Below are 23791 nucleotides of genomic sequence, written 5' to 3' on the forward strand. Positions count from 1 at the left end.
CAAATTGCTTTTCATAATGCTTGGATCAGTTCACAGCTCCACCAACAATGCATTAGTGTTCCAATTTTTCTGCAGCTTCTTCAACATTTATTGTTTTCCTTTTTTGTCATATTAGCCAATCTGATAGGTGTGAGGCGGTACCTCAGAGTTGTTTTAATTTGCATTTTTTTAAACCAAGAGTGATTCGGAGCATTTTTTCATATGGCAATATATTGCTTTAATTTCTTCATCAGAAAATTGCCTGTTCATATCCTTTGACCATTTCTTAATTTGAAATGACTTGGATTCTTATAAATTTGATTTAGTTGCTGATATATATTTAAAATGAGGCCTTTATAAGAAATACTTGCTATAAAAATTGTTTCTCAGCTTTCTACCTCCCTTCTAATTTTTGATGCATTGCTTCTGTTTGTACAAAAACTAAATGAAGTCAACATCATCCATTTTGTATTTCATAATATTCTCTATCTCTTGTTTGGTAATAAACTGTTTTCCTTTCCATAAATCTGAGATGTAATCTATTCCTTCCTCTCCTAATTTACCTGTGGTGTCACCTTTTATTTCTAAATCATGTATCCATTTTGACCTTATTTTAGTATAAGGTGTAAGATGTTGGTCTATGCCTCATTTCTGCCAAACTATCTTCCAGTTTTCCCAGAAGTTTTTGTCAAATACTGAGTTCCTATCCCAGAAGCTGGAGTCTTTGGTTTTATCAAACACGACATTACTAAAATCATTTACTACGGTGTCTCCTGTGCATAAGCTATTCCATTGATCCACTCTATTTCTTAGCCAGTACCAAATTTACAATGTTTTTCTGAGAAAGGGTCCATATGCTCCACCAGATCTCATCCACCCTCTATTTAGTCACCAACATGATTTGCCTAAGGTATAGGTCCAACTATGTCATCCCCACCCCCACCCCCTACTCAGTAAATTCAGGAGGCTCCTCATCACTTCCAGTATAAAATACAAAATTTTCATCAGAGAGCAGAGACTGTCTTGCCTCTTTTTGTATCCACAGTGCTAAGCACAGACCCTTGCAAATAGTAGGTGCTTTATAAATGTTTATTGACTGATCAGACTGGCAAAAATGTCCATAAAACAAGTAAATAATGTCAACAACAAAAAGGGTTAAAAATGCCCAGTCTCAAAGGAAGGGAACAGAAGAGCAAAGATCCTTCATATCTCACTTCTTTTAACTATCACACACTGGAAAAGACACTAGTCTAGGACTTCTAGTCGTGAGACCATCTATAGGAGATAGTGTATTATAGTGAAAACAATTCCAAATTGAAGTCAGCAGACAGAGCTCCAAATTGTGGCTCCGCACTTAGTACTTGCCAGAACTTGGAGAAGTCACATCCCTTTCCTAAGCCTTAATAAAATGGGGGGAGGGGCAGGGATATTAAACTAAATGGCCTCTATATAAGTTATTTCATAGCTTGGGGGAAAAAGCCCCCCAAGAGGACTCTGATTTGGAGCACTGACCCTAGAGTCAGTTGAGCAAAGTAGAAATCCAACTTCATCACTAAAACAACCCATATGGGCCTCTTTTTTCCTCATCTGTAACAATGGAGGGGAGAGGCTGAGCTACTTGGCTTCTAGTTCTAAATCTAAGCTTGGGAGGTGCAGTAGACAAAGTGATCGGCTTGGAGTCAGGAAGACTTGAATTCCAACCTTGCATTTTATCTCTCAGGCTTATTCATAAAGTGAGGATGATGATAGCACCGACCTTCCAGGATTGTTCAAGTGAAAACAGATAAACATGATCACAGGGATGATGGTGGTAGTGATGGTGGCTGCAGTAGCAGTGGTGGTGGTGATAATGATTGATGGTGGTGGTAGTGATAACAGCAGCTACCAATCATACGGTTTTAAGGTTTGCAAAGCACTTTACCTTCAATAACTCATTTGATCCTTATAACCACCTTTCTGAGACAGTTAAAAAACACTAAAAATGGTTAAGTAACTTTTCCAGTCAAAAGCCTAGAAAATGTCAGAGGCAACAATTAAAACTCAGATTTTCCTGACTACTAGGTGTAGGCTTTCTCCACTGAGCCACCTAGCTATTGGGACTCAGCAGATATAAAACACTTTGCAACTCTGAAAGCATCACATAAAGCTATTCTCGTGGTTGTTGTGTTCTCTCTTCATCGTCGGCATCATCATCATCACCATATGATCTTAAATGGCCTCTGATACTTCTTCTAATTTTAGAGCAGAGGTTCTGACCATGGAGTCAATGATTTTTTTTTCTTTTTTTAAAAAAAACTTATAACTCCACTTCACTATAATTGATTTTCTTTGTAATTCTAATTATTTTATTTTATGCCTTTAAAGCACATTATTCTGAGAAGGGGGCCATAGGTTTTACCAGTTTGTGGAAGGGGTCTATGACACAAAAAATGTTAAAAATTCCTATTCTAGAGCCACAATCCCCTGAAAATTCATCGGAAACTACAGGTAATATAAAAGTGACTGAGAGGATTTTTTTAACACCAAAAAAAAAGCCATAAGGAAGAGACTGAGAAAAGCCACCGGAGTTTTCTAAAAGCCAACACAGGCTAGGCATCCAGCATTCTGAAGAGAATAATTAATTAGGCTGGAGCGAAGGCAGAGCAAAAAGGAATGCAAATATTTGATCCCTCTTTGAATGAGAAGCTAGAGCTCATTTTAATGTGTGAAGCATGTTCCAGGGAGCCTTTGGAGACAAGGTCTAACAAAAAGAAATACAAAGCAGGGTGCCCATGGAGGAGTTCTCTTTCTTTACATAGTGTCTACTTTTGAAAGAACTTTTCTTTTCAAATTAAACGAGAACATAAATTGTAATCAGCAAGTTTTGCTTGCCCACAAGGATGCCAATTAGATTTCCCTCCACCCCCTGCTTTTGGAAAGTCCCTGGGGCTGCCAGGAAAGCAGAGGCCTCAAAAGCTTACAGGGATGAGATGGATGCTGACTCCTGAAAGGGGTGATATGCTATGTAATCACAGGCTCACAGGGCTGTAAGGGACCTTGAGAGGTAATGGGGAGAAACATTTCCCATAGTTATCCTGCTAGGAAAGTAATGGATAAATTACAAAGGGAATTTATTCTTTCAGATAATGTATCTCACTCACATAGGAGTGTGAGTGTATTGTTATTTCTCTTCATATTAACTGTAATGCTATACTATCAGAAAACTCCTATGGTAGGAGTAGGAAAAATGCATGCTAATAATTCTACCATTGGGAAAATAATAGAGTCCGTTGAAAAGAGGAATATCAACTTAGAGGAGGTACTGAGGAAGGTTTGTGACCTCATTTGTTTTTCACAGATGTTGGGCTTGAAATGCCAATGAATAAATAATGTATGAGCTTGCACACCTGCCTTTGCCCACATCATACCTAAAAGTCAGAGAGAATCACTCCCAGTCTCTCCTGGCTCCAATGGAGGGGAAGAACCAGCCCTGGGAAATCTGATCCTTACCTTCTACTGTGGCTCTCTTTGGCTGAATGGTGATAGCTCCTTCAGCTATATCTTCATGCTGATGCAATGGGGTCACTTTGGAGCCCCAGCTGTCTGATCCCACCCAGAGGAAATGACCCACTTGGTCTGCTCTTTTGGCTGCTGCCAGGATCTGTCTGTGGAGAGAAGGAGAGCACTAGGAGTTAATGGAAAGGGTGGAGCAAAACATTTGTGCTTTAGTCCGGTCCAAACCAATGCAATGCCTATTTAGCAAGTGTCTGGCAAAAGCAGAAAGTAAAATCTATGTTCCCTGGAAATTTATCTCAGATACCTTGTCAAAAACTTTTAGCAAGATGGATGTGTGTTCTAGATTTTTATTGTCATTTTTGCAGACATATTGGGTGTTAGGGGCTTTGGTCTTTTATTAAAATATGGTCTTATGGAGCATGGAGAGAACTTCTAAGCTAGTTTTGTCCTTCCTGTTTGATGAGATGGTATGCATGTTTCCTGATGGCAGGAAACCTCTCCTGTTGCTTTTATGTCATCACAGCCTGCTGTACTCGGTACTACTACTCAGTACTTCATGTCTTTGTGCAAGGCAAAGGTGCTCGGAGTTGGGACCCCAAGTGCTCTCTCTCAGATCTGAAAGCCAGAAGCCACTCGACCCCTCGTGTAGCCACAGAACATCAGGTAGGCATTCTCTTGACCAGTGACCAGAGCCTCATAGAAATGCAGAAGAATGAATCCACATTCAAAAATAAAAGCATATCCTTATCTATTGGAGAACGGCAAACATTTATTTTCAGACTTATGAAGTATTTAATGTAACAGATAAAAGACTTCCAGTGTTTTATAATTCTAACCAAAAATGAATCTCCAAAGGGTTCACTGGTCTTTAACTTTTAAAAATAATATAAGACCACCTTTACTAATAGGAGGTGGGGAGGAGTCCAAAATGAATGATAGCAACCTACTGTGATTTGCATTGTTTCCTATCATTAAGTATGCAGCTTAGAAAGCATATATTGACTTTGTCAGTATGTAATAATAGCTTTGATCCGATACTCTCTTTTTCCCGCTGGTGCCTTCATCCTGATCTGCCAGCTACTAGAAGCGGTCACATGCATATTAACGAACTTCATCAGTCATCCTTACTTTATATCCTCATCGTTGGCAAAAATCACCACGGCCCTGGAGTTGGGAGTATCCAAAAGCTGTTTGATAATTCTATCAAAATCAATGGTCTTGTCTTTCCGTTCTTGAGGGATTCGCACTGACTGAGCAATGCAGAGCCCACCTATGAGAAGAGAGAGAGAGAGACAGAGAGATAGACAGAGAGAAAGATAGAGAAACAAAGACAAAGGAACAGTGAGCAACATAGAGAACATAGAGGGAGAGGAGACAGAAATAGAGATAAAGAGAGAACAGATAGGGAGGGACACAGAGGGAACAAAAATGAAAGAGAAAAGAGAAGAGGAGAGAGAGAGAGAGAGAGAGAGAGAGAGAGAGAGAGAGAGAGAGAGAACTGTCAATAAAATATTGGAAGAGAAATACTAGCAACAAGGATTAGGGTGGGAAGAGGAGAGATATTTTCCAAATCCCTAATTGCATAGGATTTCTAGTAACAACCCTGATGAAGTCATCAACGATCACACTGAGCATTCTGAACCACTCATGCTTGGGACAGTGCTTCACAACCTCATTGTTTCCACTGTGCAAGTACAAATGTCTAAACGTTCTAGGGCACACAGATTGAAATTGGTTTAGGGGAATGAGGGCTGAGGACAAAGAAAAGGCAGGGTGAGAAAGAGAGCATAGAGTGGTAGATAGAATTCACAAAATATAGACAGGTAAAAGGGAGTTCCAATCATGCCTTTGACACTGATTTGTCCTATGACTATGGACAAGTGGATTTACATCTATGTGCTTCAATGAAATGCCAAGAGATAGTTGAAATACTTTGAAGATTCCAAAACATGATAGAAATGTCAGAGAAAAAGGTAGGGTGGAAATCCGTCTCCATTCAGATGGCCTTCTGCTATGCCATTGACAAAGTCAGAGAGTTCCCTGGGGAGCTCTGAGAAGGGAAGTACCTTCCCCCAAGTCACACAAATAGTTTGGGTGGTTGATTGGATGAATCCAGGTCCTTCTGACTCTTACACTGGCCCAGCTTTCTCTCCACTGAAGCATCTGCTGGCTCTTCTAGATCCATCTATTATTTTATGTAGCCAGGGGGGAGGTTTATTCAGGTTACAGATACTCACTTCGTTACAATAATAGAGAAGTGGTAGTAGATTTCTTCCTCTGTGTCTTTGATTGACTGAGGAAATGATGGAAACTCACAGGAAAAAGCCAAAATTCATTCTGGGGCAGAATGAATAATTTTGAAACCATGGTATCAAATATAGTTCAATCCAACAAACCTGCCTCTAGCACCTACAAGTACCAGGAAGTGCACAGGTGCCAAGGGTAGAAATACAAAAGCTGGACAATCTCTGCCCCCAGGGAACTTGTATTCTTTGGGGGAAGACATGGGATACAACCTCCACCCAAGGTGTGTAACCCTGGGAAGAGCTCCAGAGATTCAGGTGATGTGGCTTTTGGCTATGACTGGCTGCCATCTTTGGTCGCATCACCATCACTGTCCCCTCACACATACTCTTTCTAGCCCTCTCCTCCTCCTTTCTTTCCCTCTCTTATCCTCTTTCTCCTCAAATGTTTTTTTGCTTTCCCCTTCCTATTCTCCTTTCCTTCTACCCCCTCTTTTTATTCTGTCTCTTACTTCCCCCCTTTCCTTTAGAGTCAGCTATGGAGCACAGTGGAGAAGGTACTAGCCTCTGAATGAGAAAGATCTGAGTTCAAATACAGCCTCCGATATTTAATTGTAACCTTGGGCAAGTAATTGAACTCCCATCTTCTGTTTACTCAACTGTAAAATGAGGGTAATGATGGCTCCTACTTTGCAGGATTGTTGTAAGTATCAAATAAGATTATATTTGAAAAGTACCAGGCACATAGTAGGTATTTAATAAATGCTTTCCCCTAATTCTCTACTCTCTCATCCTTTTCTTTCTCCCTCTTCTCTTCTTGCCCTTTCCTCTTCTTCCCCTTCTCTGCCCCCTGTTTCATTTCTTTCCCTTCTTCTTCCCCACTTCCAGGTTCTACTGCCTCAACTACTACTACCAGGCTCAGTGCTAAGGTCCCAGGAAGTTTGCTACTACAGTGTGAACTCTAGCCTTCAGTTAGCCTGGTCATATATCCTGAAGTTATCACTCTGCCCATGTGGCTAGGCCACCTACTGGACTTGACATTGGATCACAAAGGCCAATGCCTGTATTCTACTGAACTGAGTATTGCTTGTAAATAATCATCTGACCTGTGGCTAGCTGGATAGTGGTCTAGAAACCTTCTACATTAAGGGAAGATAATTGATAACCCTAACTGAGACTATCATTTGATTATTCCTTTATCGCCATAGCTTCTTGAATGTTCCAGCAGCAGTAGATGGCATAGGGATTTGGTGTTGCTTTTCTCTTAGACAATCTAGGGAAAGCCAGGCACTCACCCAGCAGGAATAATTACCAAAATCCAGTATTTGGTAAACAGATGCTCGATCCAAGCCATTTAGGGAATTGGAAAGGGGGTGGGGTAGGGAGAAATTGTCATTCTGGCAGCCCAGTTATGGCTTGAGAAGGGGACAGAAATCATGTCCAATCAGAGCAAGAGAGAAAAATATACTCTATGCAATGAAGACAACAGGTTCAGAACCACTGGTCCTGAGTTTGAGCAAAGAAAATCCAAATCACCTTCCTCAAACTGCTTAGAGGATGCTTGGGAGAAGAAATAGCTGCTTTGCCACCTACCCAGCAGGAGGAAAGGAATAGTACTAGATGGAAACCTAGCTTCCCATCAAGATTCAATTACAGCTGAGTGATTAAGCAAATTATAGTAAACTCCATTTGGTGTGATTAGTAAAGGGGTGTCTTTCACACATAGATCCAGGACTCTCCCAGTGGACCAGTAGAAGTGATTCAGGGAATGTCTGTTGATTGTGTAGCAGAGAATGTTTCTCCCTCTAATGTGGAACTGCCCACAGGTGGGCCCAATCAAGGGCCTCAGCAGCAAAGGGAAAAAATCAACCATTAGAAGAAGTGATGATAAGTTCCTAATGACTAATATGTGAAACCTGACAAGACTGGGCAATAGAGGAGGTAGCAGAAGTGGAAAAAAATAACAACACAGCTTCCCTGTCATTCTTATTATTCTCCAGTTCTTCCTGCTGTCTAAACAATCCCATCATCTTGAAATGTTAGCACAGCATCATACATATATGCAAATTTAAACTAATTAATTTAAATATAGTTACTAAGCAAGTATGAGTATTTGAATTAATGTTTAATATTTTTAGCTAAACAGAAAGTCACTGTGGTCTGAGAGATAAACAACCAACCTTTAGGTCAGGAAGTGCTGAGTCCACATTCTACCCCTCATACATACTGGATGTGACCTTGGGAAAGTCAATCTATCAGTGATCCCTTTAAACACTATGAGTTATAGAACAGTGACGTATGTTCTGTTTCTGTGGAAAGGGTTCCATTTTTGAGAGTTCTCTACATCATCAATTTTTAAAGCTTTTTTTTGTGTGTGTAAGGCAATTGGGGTTAAGTGACTTGCCCAGGGTCACACAGCTAGTAAGTGTTAAGTGACTGAGGTCAGATTTGAACTCAGGTCCTCCTGAATCTAGGACCAGTGCTCTATCCACTGAGCCACCTAGCTGCCCCAATTTTTAAAGCTTTTTGTTCCAAATTCTCTTCCTCCCTCCCTCCCCATCCCAGCCCTTAAGAACTCAACCAATTCAATATAAGTTATACAAGAGCAGTAATCTAAAACACTTCAACATCAGTCAGGTTGTGAAAGCAAACAGCAAAAAAAAACATTAGAAAGAGGAACTAACAAAAAATTATACTTCAATCTGTATTGAGATACCCTCAGTTCTTTCTTTGTAGATGAATTGCATTTTTCATAAGTCCTTCTGATAGCATCCTGCTCATCATTTCATACAGCACAATTGTGTTCTATGCTAATTTCATCCCACAATTTCTTCAGCCTTTCCCCAATTGATGGGCATCACCCCAATTTTGAATTCAACTTAAAAAAAATCTCTTTTAAGATACCAACCTGGTAGTGGTATTGCTATGTTTTATAAACTCTTGGCCATAGTTCCAAATTGCTATACAGAACGTTTGGATCAGTTTACAACTTTACCAAGAGTGTATTAATGACTAATTTTCCCCATATCCCCCACAACATTGGTCATTTTCTTCTGCTGTCCTATTATCTAATCCAATAGGTATGAAGTAGTACCCAAAATTGTTTTGACCTGAATTTCTCCAATCAATAGTGAGTTAGAACTTCTTTTTTTTTTCATTTGTCAATAGGTGGCTTTGATTATTTCATCTGAAAACATCATGTCTTTTTATCATCTACCAACTGGGGAATGGCTCTAATTTAAAAAAAAAAAATGATTCAGTTCTCTATGTGTTTGAGAACTGAGGGCTATCAGACAGACTTGTTTTTTTTTTCCCCACAATTACTATTGCAAACTGTATTATCCTCCATCATATTTCCTCCCCTTGATATTTACTCTATTATTTACTCTATATTTATATCTTCTTTCACCCTTTCCCTCCTCAAAAATGTTTTGCTTCTGACTGCTCCCTTCCCCGATCTGCCCTCCTTTCTTTCACCCCTGCCCACTTATCCTCTTCCCCTCCCACTTTCCCACAGGCCAAGATATATTACTATACTCAATTGATTGGGTATGTTATTCCCTCTTTTAGCCAATGATGATGAGAATAAGGCTCCCTTACTCCCCCACACCTCCCCCATCTTCTCCTCCACTCTATATGCTTTTTCTTGCTTCTTTTATGTGAGACACTTTATCCTCTTCCTTTCTCTTTCTCCCAGTGCATTCCTCTCCCCTATTAATTTTATTTTTTTAAAGATATCAACATGGGAAAATTAGATGGTGCAGTGGACAAAGCACCAGCCCTGGACCCAGGAGGACCTGAGTCCAAATATGGCCTCAGACACCCAACACTCACCAGCTATGTGACCCTAGGCAAGCCACCCAACCAAGCAACAACAATAGCAACAACAACAACAAATAAATGATTTAAAGATATCATCCTTTCATATTCAACTCACACTTGTGCCCTATGTCTAAGTATATTCCATTCAGCTGCACTAATAATGAGAAGGTTCTTATGAGTTAGAAGTATCATCTTCCCATGTAGGAATGTAAAAAGTTTAACCTTTTAATATCTTCCATGATTTCTTTTTCCTGTTTACCTTTTTATGTTTCTCTAGGGTCTTGTATTTGAAAGTCAAATTTTCTATTCAGTTCAGGTCTTTTCATCATGAATGCCTGAAAGTCCTCTTTTTCATTGAATTCCCATTTTTCCACTGAAAGATTATACTCAGTTTTGCTGGGTAGGTGATTCTTAGTTGTTATCCCAGTTTCTTTTCCCTCTGGAATATCATATTCCATGCACTCTGATCCTTTAATGCAGAAGCTGCTAGATCTGGGGTTAACCTGATTGTGGTTCCACAGTACTTGAATTGTTTCTTTCTGGCTGCTTACAATATTTTCTCCTTACCTTGTATCTCTGGAATTCTGATATAACATTCTTGGAAGTTTTCATTTTGGTATCTCTTCACGAGGTGATTGGTTAATTCTTTCCATTTCTATTTTGCCTTCTGCTAACAGAATATCAGGGCAATTTTCCCTGACAATTTCTTGGAAGATGATATCTAAGCTCTTTTTTGATCATGCCTATCAGGCAGTCCAATAATTTTCAAAATATCTTTCCTCTATCTATTTTCCAGGTCAGCTGTTTTTCCAAGGAGATATTTAACATTACCCTCTATTTTTTCATTCATTTGGATTCGCTTTATTGTGTCTTGATTTCTCATAAAGTCATTCATTAGCTTTCATTTACTCAATCTAATTATTAAGCAATGATTTTCTTCTGAGAGCTTATGTATCTCCTTTTCAATTTACCTTTTCAAGCTGTTGACTTTTTTCATGACTTTCCTGCTTCACTCTCATTTCTTTTCCATTTCTTCCTCTTCCTCCCTTACCTTACCTTCAAAGTCATTTTGAGTACCTCTATGGACTGAGAACAATTCATATTTTTTTTGCAAGCTTTGGATGTAGGAGTTTTGACCTTGTTATCTTCTTCAGAGGGTGTATTTTGATATTCCTTGTCACCAAAGAAAATTTCTAGGGTCAGCATCTTTTTTCTATCTGCTCATTTTAGCAGCCTACTTCTTAATTTTTAACTCCTTCTTAAAGTGGGGCACTGCTTCCAGGGCACATTGTCCCAAGCTACAGGGTGTACCAGGTGGTACAATTTAAAGAGAGGCACATTCTACACTCCCCTGGTCTGTGCTCTGGTCTGCAAGAAACCACAGGTCTGCTTGCTCTTTAACCTGGGAACAGAATTCTGTTTCACTGTGGTTGCAAATTCAGTCCTGCCTGCGCCCCTCCCCAACCTGGTATGCCACTCGAATGCTTCCTGGCTCTGAGCACAGGCAACACAACAGAATTCCAGCAGAGAACCCTGCAATCTCTCCCCTGGCCAACCACTCAACCCCCTCACTGGACTGTGAGCTGAGTTCCAGAAGTAGCTGCTGCTGCAGTGTATTTAGAGGCTATGGAGACCTATTTCTCTGATGCGACCTGCCTGGGGCTGGATCTGTGCTGGCACTGCCTGGGTCTGGATTCCACTCTCACCCTGGTACAACAAAACATTCCTGTCCACCTTCTTAGGCATCTCTGCCTGGAAAATGATCTCACCTCATCTTTTTGTGGGTTCTGTTGCCCTAGGAATTGTCTTATGGCATTATTTGAAATTATTTGGAAGAATCATGGGAAGAGGTCGGGAAAGTTACTGCTTTTCCTCTGCCATCTTGCCCCTCCCCACAGGATAATATTTGTTTTATTCTAATCCATTTAATTTTAAAAATAATATAGCATGACTTCATATGTGTAATTTATATCATAGTGCTTATGTTTTCAAGGGGTGGGAAGAAGAGAAAGAATTTGGGGCTCAAGTATTTTCAAAATGAATGTTAAAAAATTGTCCATGTAATTGGGAAATATTTAGTGAAATAAAATGAATGAATGAACAGACAAATAAATAAATGGAAATAATAGAATGCAAGAGATTTTTGAAAATTCATTTTTGTAGTTCAGAGTTGCCCATAATAGCCATTGCTATGACACTGAAATCAAAGAAAGTTTTTTAGCAGCTCCCAAAAGGAAATACTGTAGGTTTCCAATTAAAGCCAGTAGAGTTTAATAAAGCCCCTATTGTAGATGAGGCAGCATGATGGTCACTAAGTCTGGAGTCAAAACAAAATAAACAAAACAAAATGCAAAATGCTCCTGTGCTCAAGGAACTTCTAGCTTAGTGGTAAAACAAAACCTGTAAACATGTAGGTAGAAACATGAAAATTGGAAGAGGAGGAAGAAAACTACAATAAGGAAAAATGATAGATGGCACCTGGGCTGAGCCCTAAAGGAAACTAGGGATTTCCAGATGTGGATAGTAGAAGGGTTAAAGTTGGGGTTTTAGGGTTACAGGCCTCAGCGACAGCCTTTGAAAAGGCATAAAGAAGTGCTGAGCCCAAGGAACAGTGCCTCAGAATGCTTAAGATAAAAATAATGACAATAATATGCAAGACTAGAGAGTAAAGGAAGAGTGAAGGAAGGAGGAAGAGAATTTGGAACTAAAAATAATGTTAAAGAAAAAAAGGGGGGTGAGAAATCAGAGGACCTGGGCTCAAATTATGCCTCTGACACATATTACCTGTCTGACTTTAAATGAATTATTAAAAAAAGAAAAGTAAAGATAGACCCCATGGTTCTTCCAATAAGCACTGCAATTCACTTGGGTGACCCATTAGCCTATTTTCTTGTAAGAATCCTATCTCCACATAAAGCTAAATCCTCCTCCCATTGCACAGTCTCCTTCGAAACACATGGAATTATTAACTTTAAGTCTTCATAGAGAGATGCAACTCAGGTGTGATACTCTAGTGAATACATAAAAAAAAAATGGTGTTCTGTTTTTCCAGTCCATTTCTTTGTTTCTAAGCTCACATGAGATTGAATATCTAAACATCTTCGCAAACCTTAAAGTACTATATATGCATTAGCTATATTTTTTTTTTTACTGGTGGTTTTTTAATCCATTTAAAGGAAAACAACCCAGTAACTGGTATTTGATGGGGCCATTTTTTCACAGTGACAATGCTTGATATGACCAATGCATTTCTCCTAACTGGTTTTAGGGATTCCTGACTGACTTCAGCAAATAATATTTGAAAAAATGTGGTCCAGTGCTCTAAAAAATTTAACTCTTTTGCCCTTCATTATGAATCCAATCAGAATTTATTGGCATTTCAAATGTTAAAGGGATACATGTTGGAGAATTTAAAAAAAAATGAAGGATAAAATAAACAGGCCAGGACATCAACCATCTTAGAATCAACCATTCACTCTATTACCCTTAAAGTTTTGAAAAGCACTTTGCATCCATTATCTTATTTATGTCTTCAACAATCTTGTGAAGCATATACTCTGTATATTCTCCAACCAATTTTATAGATGAGGAAAACTTAGACTCCATTCCTGAAAGTCACACTGTTACATAGCTAGTTACGCATTAGAACCTGTGGAAATTTATTTTGATTTGGGGACCCTACCTTTGGTCTGAGATTAGAAAGCCTTAGGCCCTCAGGTTTTTCTTCTCTGCCCCTCCCACTCCGTTTCAGCTGAGTCAAAAAGCCCTGTGGGCTGAGACGCCAGGTCAGACAGCTGGGGGGAGAGAATCCCCAGTTCCCTCTGCCCTGAGCAGATCTATCTGAGAGATCCCGGGCTTGTCTAGGCCGGCCTCTGGCATAGCCTGTGCAGAGGTCCCTGGGCACACAGCACGGGGCACGGGCCCCTGGAGCCCTGGGTGTGGTACACACGAGACACTCGAGTGTCCCCTCCCCCTGGCCACAGTGCTAGGGTGGTCAGGGGATTAGTTTGGCATGTACGGGGGCACAAGGAGCCCCGAGCTTTGAGTGGTTAGAAGGAAGATATATATATACCGGGGAGTTAGAGAGTGAAAGGGGCGCTGACAAGATTAAGGAGGACTGCGGAGACTTAGAGACCCTAGGAGGAAGGGAGATGCCAGAAAGTTAAGAGGTTGGAAAAGAACGGATAGAAAAGGGCTACAAGGACGCTAACAAGACTAGGGCTACGTAAAGGGGCAGCAAAGGCTGCCGGAAGGTTAAGAGGTTGGAAAGGGATGGACCGAAAGGGGGACACCAGAGGACTAGGAGGCAGCGGAGAGCACAGAAGTGGTCAGCACAGGGTACAGGTTGGAGAAAGAGACGTAAGGGAGTAGTGAGGAGGGTGGACGGACAGAGCAGACAGACAGAACAGGAAAAAGCAAGGAGGCCAGTGGGGACCTGGAGCACTTGGAGAACGTTAGAAGAAGGCCCGTTGGTACACAGGAGGAGGCTAAAAAAGTTCCAGGTTCAGCAGTTGGAAAGAGACGCACCGGACCACAGTCAGGTTGTACATTTTATTTCCCTGTATTTTTATGTTTAAATTGTATCTCATAAACCCTCTGCTGTTAAAATGGAAGAAGTTCTTAATCTTTTGCTTATCAATTTTGGGAGTGGAGCAGTGTGGTGGAACTTTATAAATGGCCCATATTAAATTAATAGCAGTCAGATAACCAGCCAGTCAGAAGTCCCCAGATTAGTCATCCACAGATTAGTCCCCCCAAATTAGGCCAGTAAGCAAGTCAAAATATTCTTACATTTGAATGGCTACTCTGGTGGGACTTATGGCCCAATTATAATTTTTCTAAACTTATAATTTTTCATATAAGTCCAATTATAAATTTTTCCAGACTAGATTAGCTAGTTAATAATAATATTTTTTTTTTTACAAACACCAGACCTCCCAACTCTAAGGCTGCCAATCAAACACACACATATACACACACACACACACACACACACACACACACTCACAATTGTCACTGATTTGAGAAGCTACAAATTACTGTATCAGTGAAAATGGTTTCAGTTTTCTGGAAATTCAGGCAGTCGTATAAGGACAGCAAAAAAAGGAGTTCTTTTTCCTGGCTACTCACGTCAGCCAAGTATGTATAATGCCAGCCAGAAGAAATGCATGCATGGGTAAGGCCAAGAATTGTTAATGTGAAAAATACATTTATCAAAAACTAGCTGGTGGTTTATTTTCCTTTGAAAGTGTTAGGGGGCAGCTAGTTCGCACAATGGATAAAGCACCAGCCTTGGATTCAGGAGGACCTGAGTTTGAATCTGGCCTCAGATACTTTACACTTACTAGCTGTGTGACCTTGGGTGAATCACTTATCCCTCATTGCCCTACCCCCCCCCAAAAAAAAGTGTTAAAAAAAAACAATCAGTTAACAACCTGAGATTTGTATCCTAGACTATAATTGGAGACATGCAGCAGGATTCCAAGGATTCAGTCCCTTATTCAGATCTGTGTATATCATAGCCCTTATCATGTTCTCTATTTTAGAGGACCAATCATTAAAGCAGACATTCTTGTAGTCCTTTAACACCCCATTATAATGTCTGTCCACTGTAGCTAGCTGAAGATTCCAATATTGTCTAGCTTTGGGAGAACTCTAACCTACTATCACAACCCACCCCCCTACTCTCTAAATTGTGATTTTTATGAGAGTGAAACCCAAGAATAAAATTGGAAAAGATGTTTAATAGAAACTCATATCTTATCCTATAGTGATACTAGGAACCACAGCATTCAAGTGAATTGACCAAAGTTCACACAACTATCAGGAGGAAAGAAGTCATAAATTATTTTTTCTCAGAAATTATAGGGGAGAGAATAATGATAATGGTTTTTATCTTTTTTGGTTTTTGTCTTGGACCTGTGATTGATTTCATTGGTTATAGGGAACTTAGGATAAAGAAACTTCCTTTAGTGATACCCTTCTGCAGCTCCTCTGCTACTTACCATCTTAGAGAGCTGTCTGGAGACGGCCAGGTTAAGGGACTTGGCCATATCACTGTGGTAGTATTGTATAGATTACAAGTAGAATTCGAAAATATATCTACCTGACTCCAAGTCTAGCAGTCTAAGCACTATGTAACACAGCATCTCAATAACAGCACAAATAAGATGGATAATATTGACGTTGGCATAGAATTATAAGGTTGCAAAGCACTTTCCTAATAGCAACCCTATGACAGTGGTAGTGCAGGTTTCTATTTTTTCCCATTTTACAGGTAACAAAACTGAGTCTCAATGACATTAAGTTTTGTTTCACATTCCCTCACAGCCATCCTCTTGTCACCAGCTCTGTCTGCCACTGCAACTGCCCTGCCACTAAAACCTATCATCTGCCAAGCAACTGAAACATCCTCCAAGCCATGCATCAGGGGCAAGGCAACTTAATTCTTTTGGCTCTGGAGCTCCCATATTGGGAACTTTTGATGGTAAATGTGTCACATGGACAATGATAGCTAGAAGCCCCATTCATAGTTCTCATTTCACCCTAGCCATTTTCTTGCCAACTATTGTGTCAGTAAGGATAGACCTTCCCCCTCATCCCATGTGACTACTTGGATATCTCAGAGATACAATTTATAAGTATTTAGGAAGGAAATTGGCAAATAATAATAATATGGAAGTGAGGCAGTGATCACTAAAAATGCAGAAAATCATTAAGACTGGGAAAGAGAGGGGACTTCTCTAGCACTAAAAAAAAATTCTAGAATTATACTCACATTCAGCCTTAGCTTAAGGATATTTAGAAAGGGGGAGCCCACTGCATCCTGAAACTGTCTATTTCACTTTTGGACAATGCTATTTATCAGAATGTTTCCCCCGACATCTAGCTTAAATTTCCCTATTTACCACTTCCACCCACTGTTCCTGATCCTGACCTCCGAGTCCATGTAAAGCAATTCCGATCATTTCAAGAACACAACCTTTTAGGTATCTAAAGTAGTTAATCATGCTCTCCTCACTCTCTCCACCCTCCCTCCCCACTAGCCTTTTCAAACAAAGGCAAGATGATGTACCGGGCATCCATCTTTGAGTGGAGAATTGGACTGGATGACCTCTGGCATCCCTCCCAATTCGGAGATTCTATGACTCGAGAGAGGTTTTCTTTGTTGGATTGTTTTTCTAATTCCAAAAGTTCAGAAGCCAGATTGTTCTTTCCCTTGACAAGAACTCAAAATATAAGTTTATTTTTGTTGTGACCATTTTCCCCTTGTGGCTTGAACAACCTTGGCACTCAGAATCAGTTGCTGATAGTCTCAAAGTAGTGCCTTCATTAAGATGCACCACACTGGCAGCACTGGCCAATAGCTAAAGGTGAACTTGGGGGGCTAGAATAATTACAATGGTTCCAAATTACTGCTTCAAGATCACCAACAATGCCCTAATTGCCATTCCAATGGACTTTATGAGTCCTCCTTTTCCCTGACCTCACTGAAACTTTCAACTGTATTTACAACTCCCTCCTCCTGGTTGTTCCTTCCTCCCTTGTCTTGAGAGAAACTGCAATTGCCTGATCCTCTCTTAACTCTTCAATATCACTGCTTCTGTCCCTTTCTTTGGCTCCTTATGCTTTTCCTGAGCCCTTCATGTTGATGTTCCTCAAAGGTCTACCTTTGAATCTCTTTTTGTTCTTCTCTAGACTTTCATCCATTGATAGTCCCATTCATCCACACAACTTCAACAACCATATCTCTAAGCATGACTATTAAATTCGCATGGCACAGGGCTTCTTTCTAAATTCTACATAAGAACATCTAACCTACTACAGGATATTTCCACCTGGATATCCCAACTGAACCTTAAATGAAATACCTACTTAAACCATTATCTTTCCCCTGTTCCTGTTCTTCCTTCTGACATTCCTATTTTTGACAGTATTAAAGTCATTGACCTTGTCTCCCATGTCTACAAATTTAGAGTTAAAAGTAATGATGATGATAGCTAACATTTATATATCACTTTAAGGTTTATAGAGTACTACATGTATGTGTACGTTTGTATTATATATATATATATGTTTGTGTGTGTTTATGTGTGTATATATATATATAGTATATAGGCATACTATACACGTGTGTACATACAAATAAACACACACAATTTGATCTATATATTATCTCATTTTAATTAGCTTTAAATCTTCCTTCTCCTAAAACGCCAATATACAAACAGCTACAAGGTCCTGTCAATTTCATCTTTGTAACATCTTCATATCTGTGTGCCTCCTCTTTTCCAATATCACTGACAACACATTAATACAGGCAGTCACTCAATAAACACTTATTAAGTGCTTTCTATATACCAGGCATTCTTAGTGTTAAAGATAAAACAGAAGGCAAAAAAAATGTCCATGCTATGAAGTCTAATGGGGGAGGTGTGAAAACAGCTATGAACAAAGAAGCCATATACAGGATAGATTGGAGATATTAAGAGTGGGAAGGTGGGGGCAGCTAGGTGGTGCATGGGATAAAGCACCGGTCCTGAATTCAAATAACCTGAGTTCAAATCTAGCCTCAAACACTTGACACTTACTAGCTGTGTGACCCTGGGCAAGTCACTTAACCTTCACTGCCCTGCCAAAAAAAAATGTAAAGGCACCATAATTAAGGGAGAGGGAGATGAGGGAAGGCTGCCTGTAGAAAGTGACATTGTAACAATGACTTAAAGGAAACCAGAGAAGGCAGGTGGCATACCTAAGGAGGGAGAGAAATCCAGGCCAGGCAGACGGTCACTAAAAATACCTGGAGTCAGGAAATGTTTGATTGGTTTTTGTCCTTCATTCTCAAAGAGGACCAAGATGTTAAGAGTTAAATTACAATGTGTCAGACTGTGGCCAATCAACAAATAAGAGTTGGGGATGCTCTACTACAGGTGGAGTACAAATGGTCCATTTGGGTTGGATTGTATAAATTTGCATCTTGTGTTTCTTTAGAGCTATTTCAATTCTACTTTGCTCATAGAGCACATGCTCTCTGAAGAGGGCACACCATGTTGAGTGGTCCTGTGCCAGTGTCTCCCATGTCATGCAATCCATTTCAAAGTTCTTAAGAGAGTTCTTGAGAGTGTCCTTACATAGCCTTTTTCTGATCACCATGTAAGCACTTGCCCTGTGTGAGTTTTCCATATAATAGTCCTTTAGGCAAGCATACATTTGGCATTCCTTTGCTAACTGACAACTCCAGGAGAAACTCCAAGAGGAGAACAGAGTTCTGTATACATTTGTTGATCTTCCCAAGTCTTTTGGTGATGTTAATCATAAGGGCTTATGGAAAATTATATGCAGATTTGCTTGCCACAAAAAGTTCATCAGTATTGTCCATCAATTTCATGAAGGCATGCTTTCCTGCGTTCTGGGTAATGGACAATGCTCTCACTATCCCAGTCAGGAAATGGAGCATATTGTTGAAGGAATAACAAGGAGGCCAGTGTCATTGGAAATCAATTTGAGAATCAAAGGAGAAGGAAGAAAAGAGCACACCAAAAGGTCAAATATAGGTGACTGGTAGTATAATGGTTTCATTAACAGAAATAGGGAAATGAGGAGAAAGAATTTTGTTGGGGAATGATGATGACTTTGGCTTTGAGCATAGTGAATTTGAGGAACAATCAGGAGTGTCAGGAAACTACTTAAAGTCTGCAACTGGAACTCAGGAGGGAGGTAATGGCTAAAGTTGTACATTGGATTTATCTGTATAGAAAAGGAGCTTAAGCCAAAGAAGTGCCAAGGATCCCCCAAGAGATCTTGAACCTATCATTCTTTTAGACTACCATCCTGTATTGGGGCAGCTAGGTTGAAGAGTGCCATGCTTGGAGTTGGAGTTATAAAGACTTCAGTTCAAATCTAACCTCAGTCTGTTAGTATTTGTGTGGGGTCTCTCTATACCTCAGTTTCTTCATCTGTAAAATGGGAATACTATAAAATGACCTACTGTTGTTTAGATCAAATAAGATATTTGTAAGGCACATTGCAAATTTTAAGTGCTAGATAAATGCTAACTATTTTATGAATTGCCTGTATCTCTCCTTTTTAGGAAGCTAGGTGGTTCAGTGTCAGGCATGGAGTCATAAAGATGAGTCTTCAAATCTGAGTTCAAATCTGGCCTCAAACATTTACTAGCTGTGGGACCCTGGGAAAGTCACTTAACCCTATTTGTCTCAGTTTCTTCATCTGTAATGAAGGAAATGGCAGAAGGAAATGGCAAACCACTCTAGCATCTTTGCCAAGAAAACCCCAAGTAGGGTCACAAAGAATCAGATAAGACTGAAAATGACGGAACAACACATCTCTCCTTTTCGCAGATAAACTCCTAGAAAAAAGAACCTCTCTACAGAAACCACTTTCTCATCTTGAACTCATTTTCTGACCTCTTGTTACCAGGTTTCTGTCTCTATCACTTAAGTGACTTTTCTGTATCAGGACACCAATTACTTCTTTATTGCTAAATACAATGGCCTTTTTCTTAGTTCTCATCTTCTTGACCATTGCTTGGTCACTGCTGATTCCCTCTGCCTTCTGTATCTGTGACATAACTCCTATTTCTCCTCATATCTGACTAAAAGATATTTTTCAGCAGCATTTGTTGGATCATTTTTCATGTTCTATTCACAATGTACTCCAGGGCTTTGTCCTAGGGCCAGCTTCTCTTTTCTCTTTCTACACTCCCTCCCTTAGAGATCTCATTAGTTCTTACAAGTTCAAACATCAATCTCAACATAGAAGATTCTCAAATACAGCCCTCATTTCTTCACTGAGTTTCTATCTCATAATTTCATTTGCTTACTAGATATCTCCACCCAAAATATCACCACAGGGATCTAAAATTCAAATGTCTAAAATTGATTTCCTTATCTTTCCTCCTAAGTTTTCCCCTCCTCCTAACTCTCCTATTTTCTGTTGGGGGCATCACCATTCTTCAAAGCAGCACTCTAACCTCATAAATATATAATGGACATAAATCCAATGAGATATTTCAAATTTCTGGTTTTTTTCATTCTTTTGATTTTCTTTGATCAATTCCTGATGTTTCAAGAAGTCATTAGCTTCCACTTGTCCAATTCTAATTTTTAAGGAGTTATTTTCTTCAGTTAACTTATTTAACTCCTTTTGTATTTGATCAATTCTACTTTTTAGGGAGTTGTTTTCTTCAGTAAATTTTTGTACATCTTTTTTCCATTATTTTGTGCTTCCCTTTTATTGTGGTCAATTTTTTTCATGATTTTCCTGCATCACTTTTATTTTCTCCCAATTTTTCTTCAATTTCTCTGATTTTTAAACTCCTTTTTAAGCTCCTCAAGGGGTTCTTTTGGGGCTTGAGACCAATTCATATTTTTCTTTGAGGCTTTGTATGTAGGCATTTTGATATTGTTGTCCTCTTCTGAGTTGTGTTTTCATCTTCCCTATCATCATAATAACCTTCTATTATCATGTTCTTTTTTTTTACTCTTCTAGCCTATTTCAATTACTTTTATTTGGAGGGTGAGGCAATCAGGGTTAAGTGACTTGCCCAGGGTCACACAGATAGTAAATATCAAGTTGTGAGACTGGATTTGACTCCAGGTCTAGTGCTCTATCTACTGTGCTACCCAGCTTCTCCCTATTTAGTTACTTTTAAAGTTGAGCTCTGCACCTGGGGTGGAAGAAGCATTGTCCTAAGCTATTTGTACTGAGGCTGCAGACCCTAGTTGTTTGCCAGGTGCTATGCTAGTATTGCCCTGAGACCTGCTGGATAGCCTACTTCTGGCTTTCCTGGATGCTGCCTCCTCTGGACTATGTTCTTCTTTTACATGAGTTAGAAAGATCTTTCCTGCCAACCATCCAGGTTGTCTTGGATTAGAAAAGTGTTTCACCCCATATTTTTGTTGGTTCTGCTGTTCCAGAATTTGTTTTGAGGTGCTATTTTATAGATATATGGAGGTGAACATGATGATTGTAAAAAAAATAATGAGCTTATGGGCTTTGCCAGTGCCCAAAGGCCCCAGCTGGGATTGATTTGAACTGATTAGATTGACTGAGAGTGATTGACTTCACTGATTAACCCACTTATAGTTAATTACATTGAAACCACACCTGGCAGGCCCTCAAGAGGGCCTGTGTTCTCAGAAGCTGAGGACTTGGAACTCAACACAAGACCACCCTCAAGTCCAGTGAACCAATGGATTTGGGTCATGCTACAATTAGCTGGAAGCAGTGTGTTAGGACTGCCTTTTCTAGGGGACGCAGGAAGGGATGCGGACACACACAACTGGGTCTCTCAAACAGGCTTGGTGGCAGAAGACTTGGGAAATGCTGTTGGTGGGTGAAATTGAGGATGCTAGGTTAGATAGGTATTTTCTTGGCTTCCTGATCCAGGTGTTCTCTTTTTCACTAATAAGAGCTTAATGCCAAACTTGGTGCTAAATCTTCTAATTTATAAGTAAACCCTAGCTAGTTTTCCCTACACTTGGGACAGGAATAAGGCAATTACATATTAGATTTTACTTGTCACATGATGCAGGACCTCCATATAGCCAGAAGATAACAGTTACATTGAAGTACATCAGATATGACTACATTTATACAATTATTTCTGGCAATAAATAATTGCCTTTTTTTTTTTTTTTTGCAGGGCAATGGGGGTTAAGTGACTTGCCCAGGGTCACACAGCTAGTAAGTGTCAAGTGTCTGAGGCCAGATTTGAACTCAAGAATTCCTGAATCCAGGGCCGGTGCTTTATCCACTGCACCACCTAGCTGCCCAATAATTGCCTTTTGAAATCCTTCAGCGTCTTCTTAACATAATTTTTTCTCATAATTTATAAAATAAAAGTATGTCACATATATGCTTGTAAAAGCATTTTTTCACATCCTAACACAAAAATCTTGTCATTAGACAACATTGTCTCACATTGATTCTTTTTTTGTTTGTTTCATTAATTCTATTTTTTTCTTTCTTCTTTTTTTTTTTTTTTTGCAGGGCAGTGAGGGTTAAGTGACTTGCCCATGATCAACAGCTAGTAAGTGTCAAGTGTCTGAGGCCAGATTTGAACACAGTTCCTCCTGAATTCATGGCCAGTGCCTTATCCACTGTGCCACCTAGCTACCCCCTGTTTCATTAATTCTTTTTTTTTTTTAAGTGAGGCAATTGGGGTTAAGTGACGTGCCCAGGGTCACACAGCTAGTAAGTGTTAAGCATCTGAGACTGGATTTGAACTCAGGTACTCCTGGCTCCAGGGCCAGTGCTCTATCCACTGCGCCACCTAGCTGCCCCTGTTTCATTAATTCTTAAAGAAGCTCTCCTCCAATTCCATCCCCCTCTCCCAAAATCAATTATGGAATTTGGGTTTTGCAGGGATTTTATCCTACCAAAGTGGTCTATAGATAAAATATATTTGAAAATCATCATTCTATTTGGGTTTCAAAACACTTCAGCCCCTCAAAAATAGAGTAATTTATTGCCCATATCCCACCTTTCTCAGAGCCTTTTTCTTCTGATGGAATCTCATACAATATCAGAAGAGAAAAGATACTTAATAAATCCTGTTTGATTCTCTGGAAGAGAAATGAATGAAATGCCACCTTTTATAATTTCCTATCTACATTTTGCAGAAGTTTTTCTCCTTCCCCAGATTTTCACTTCTGAGATACATTAGGTTGGATAGTAGGGTATCCCTGAATATAGGGAAAATGGAGAACAGTAATAAAAGCTGCTCCAAACATTTTCTAATGTTCAAGAAACTTTGTCATTCAACTTTGTTTGTAGTCTTATACAAGTTAATTTCATATATATATTTTAAAGACTTTGTCTCATGGTCATCAATCATGATTTACTGAACATATTGAGAATATGCTTTGCTCCATGAGCAGTAGTAGGGAGTCCTGTCTCTCAGTAGTTCTCTTCTTTAACTAAATCGGAGCTTATTTTTCAAACCTCCATTGCCTCAATTTCTATGCCCAAAGCATTTGCTACACATTAATATTTCCAGCATTCCTAATGGTTTGTTGAACTGTTGAATTCTAGAGTCAAGCTTTTATTGATGTATTTCCCCTAGAATTTCTAGTTATATCAGAACTATAAAACCTGATTTCCTACCTTTCAATGTACTGATCTGTCCTTCTGGCCTCTACTCACCCCTATACAACAGTTTTCTTCTTTGGACTCTCAAGAGAAATCAAGCTGAGAAGGAAGCACTGGCATTGCGGGACTCAAGGCCATTT

The 23791-nt window shown here is 39.6% G+C and overlaps 1 protein-coding gene across 2 annotated transcripts in view; it reads right to left on the reverse strand.

The window, feature by feature from the left end:
- GRM7 (glutamate metabotropic receptor 7) overlaps positions 1–23791 on the reverse strand; it is a 995782-nt gene that overhangs the window by 515700 nt on the left and 456291 nt on the right. For both annotated transcript variants that reach the window (XM_043978848.1, XM_043978847.1), the window contains exons 3-4: positions 4603–4744; positions 3469–3623 (exon numbers count right to left, since the gene is read on the reverse strand). In XM_043978848.1, the coding sequence (XP_043834783.1) occupies positions 3469–3623; positions 4603–4744 (297 nt within the window). The remainder of the gene's footprint in view (positions 1–3468; positions 3624–4602; positions 4745–23791) is intronic.

This window comes from Dromiciops gliroides, chromosome 1 (genome assembly GCF_019393635.1).
Source record: "Dromiciops gliroides isolate mDroGli1 chromosome 1, mDroGli1.pri, whole genome shotgun sequence".
In the NCBI taxonomy this organism is placed as follows: Eukaryota; Metazoa; Chordata; class Mammalia; order Microbiotheria; family Microbiotheriidae; genus Dromiciops; species Dromiciops gliroides.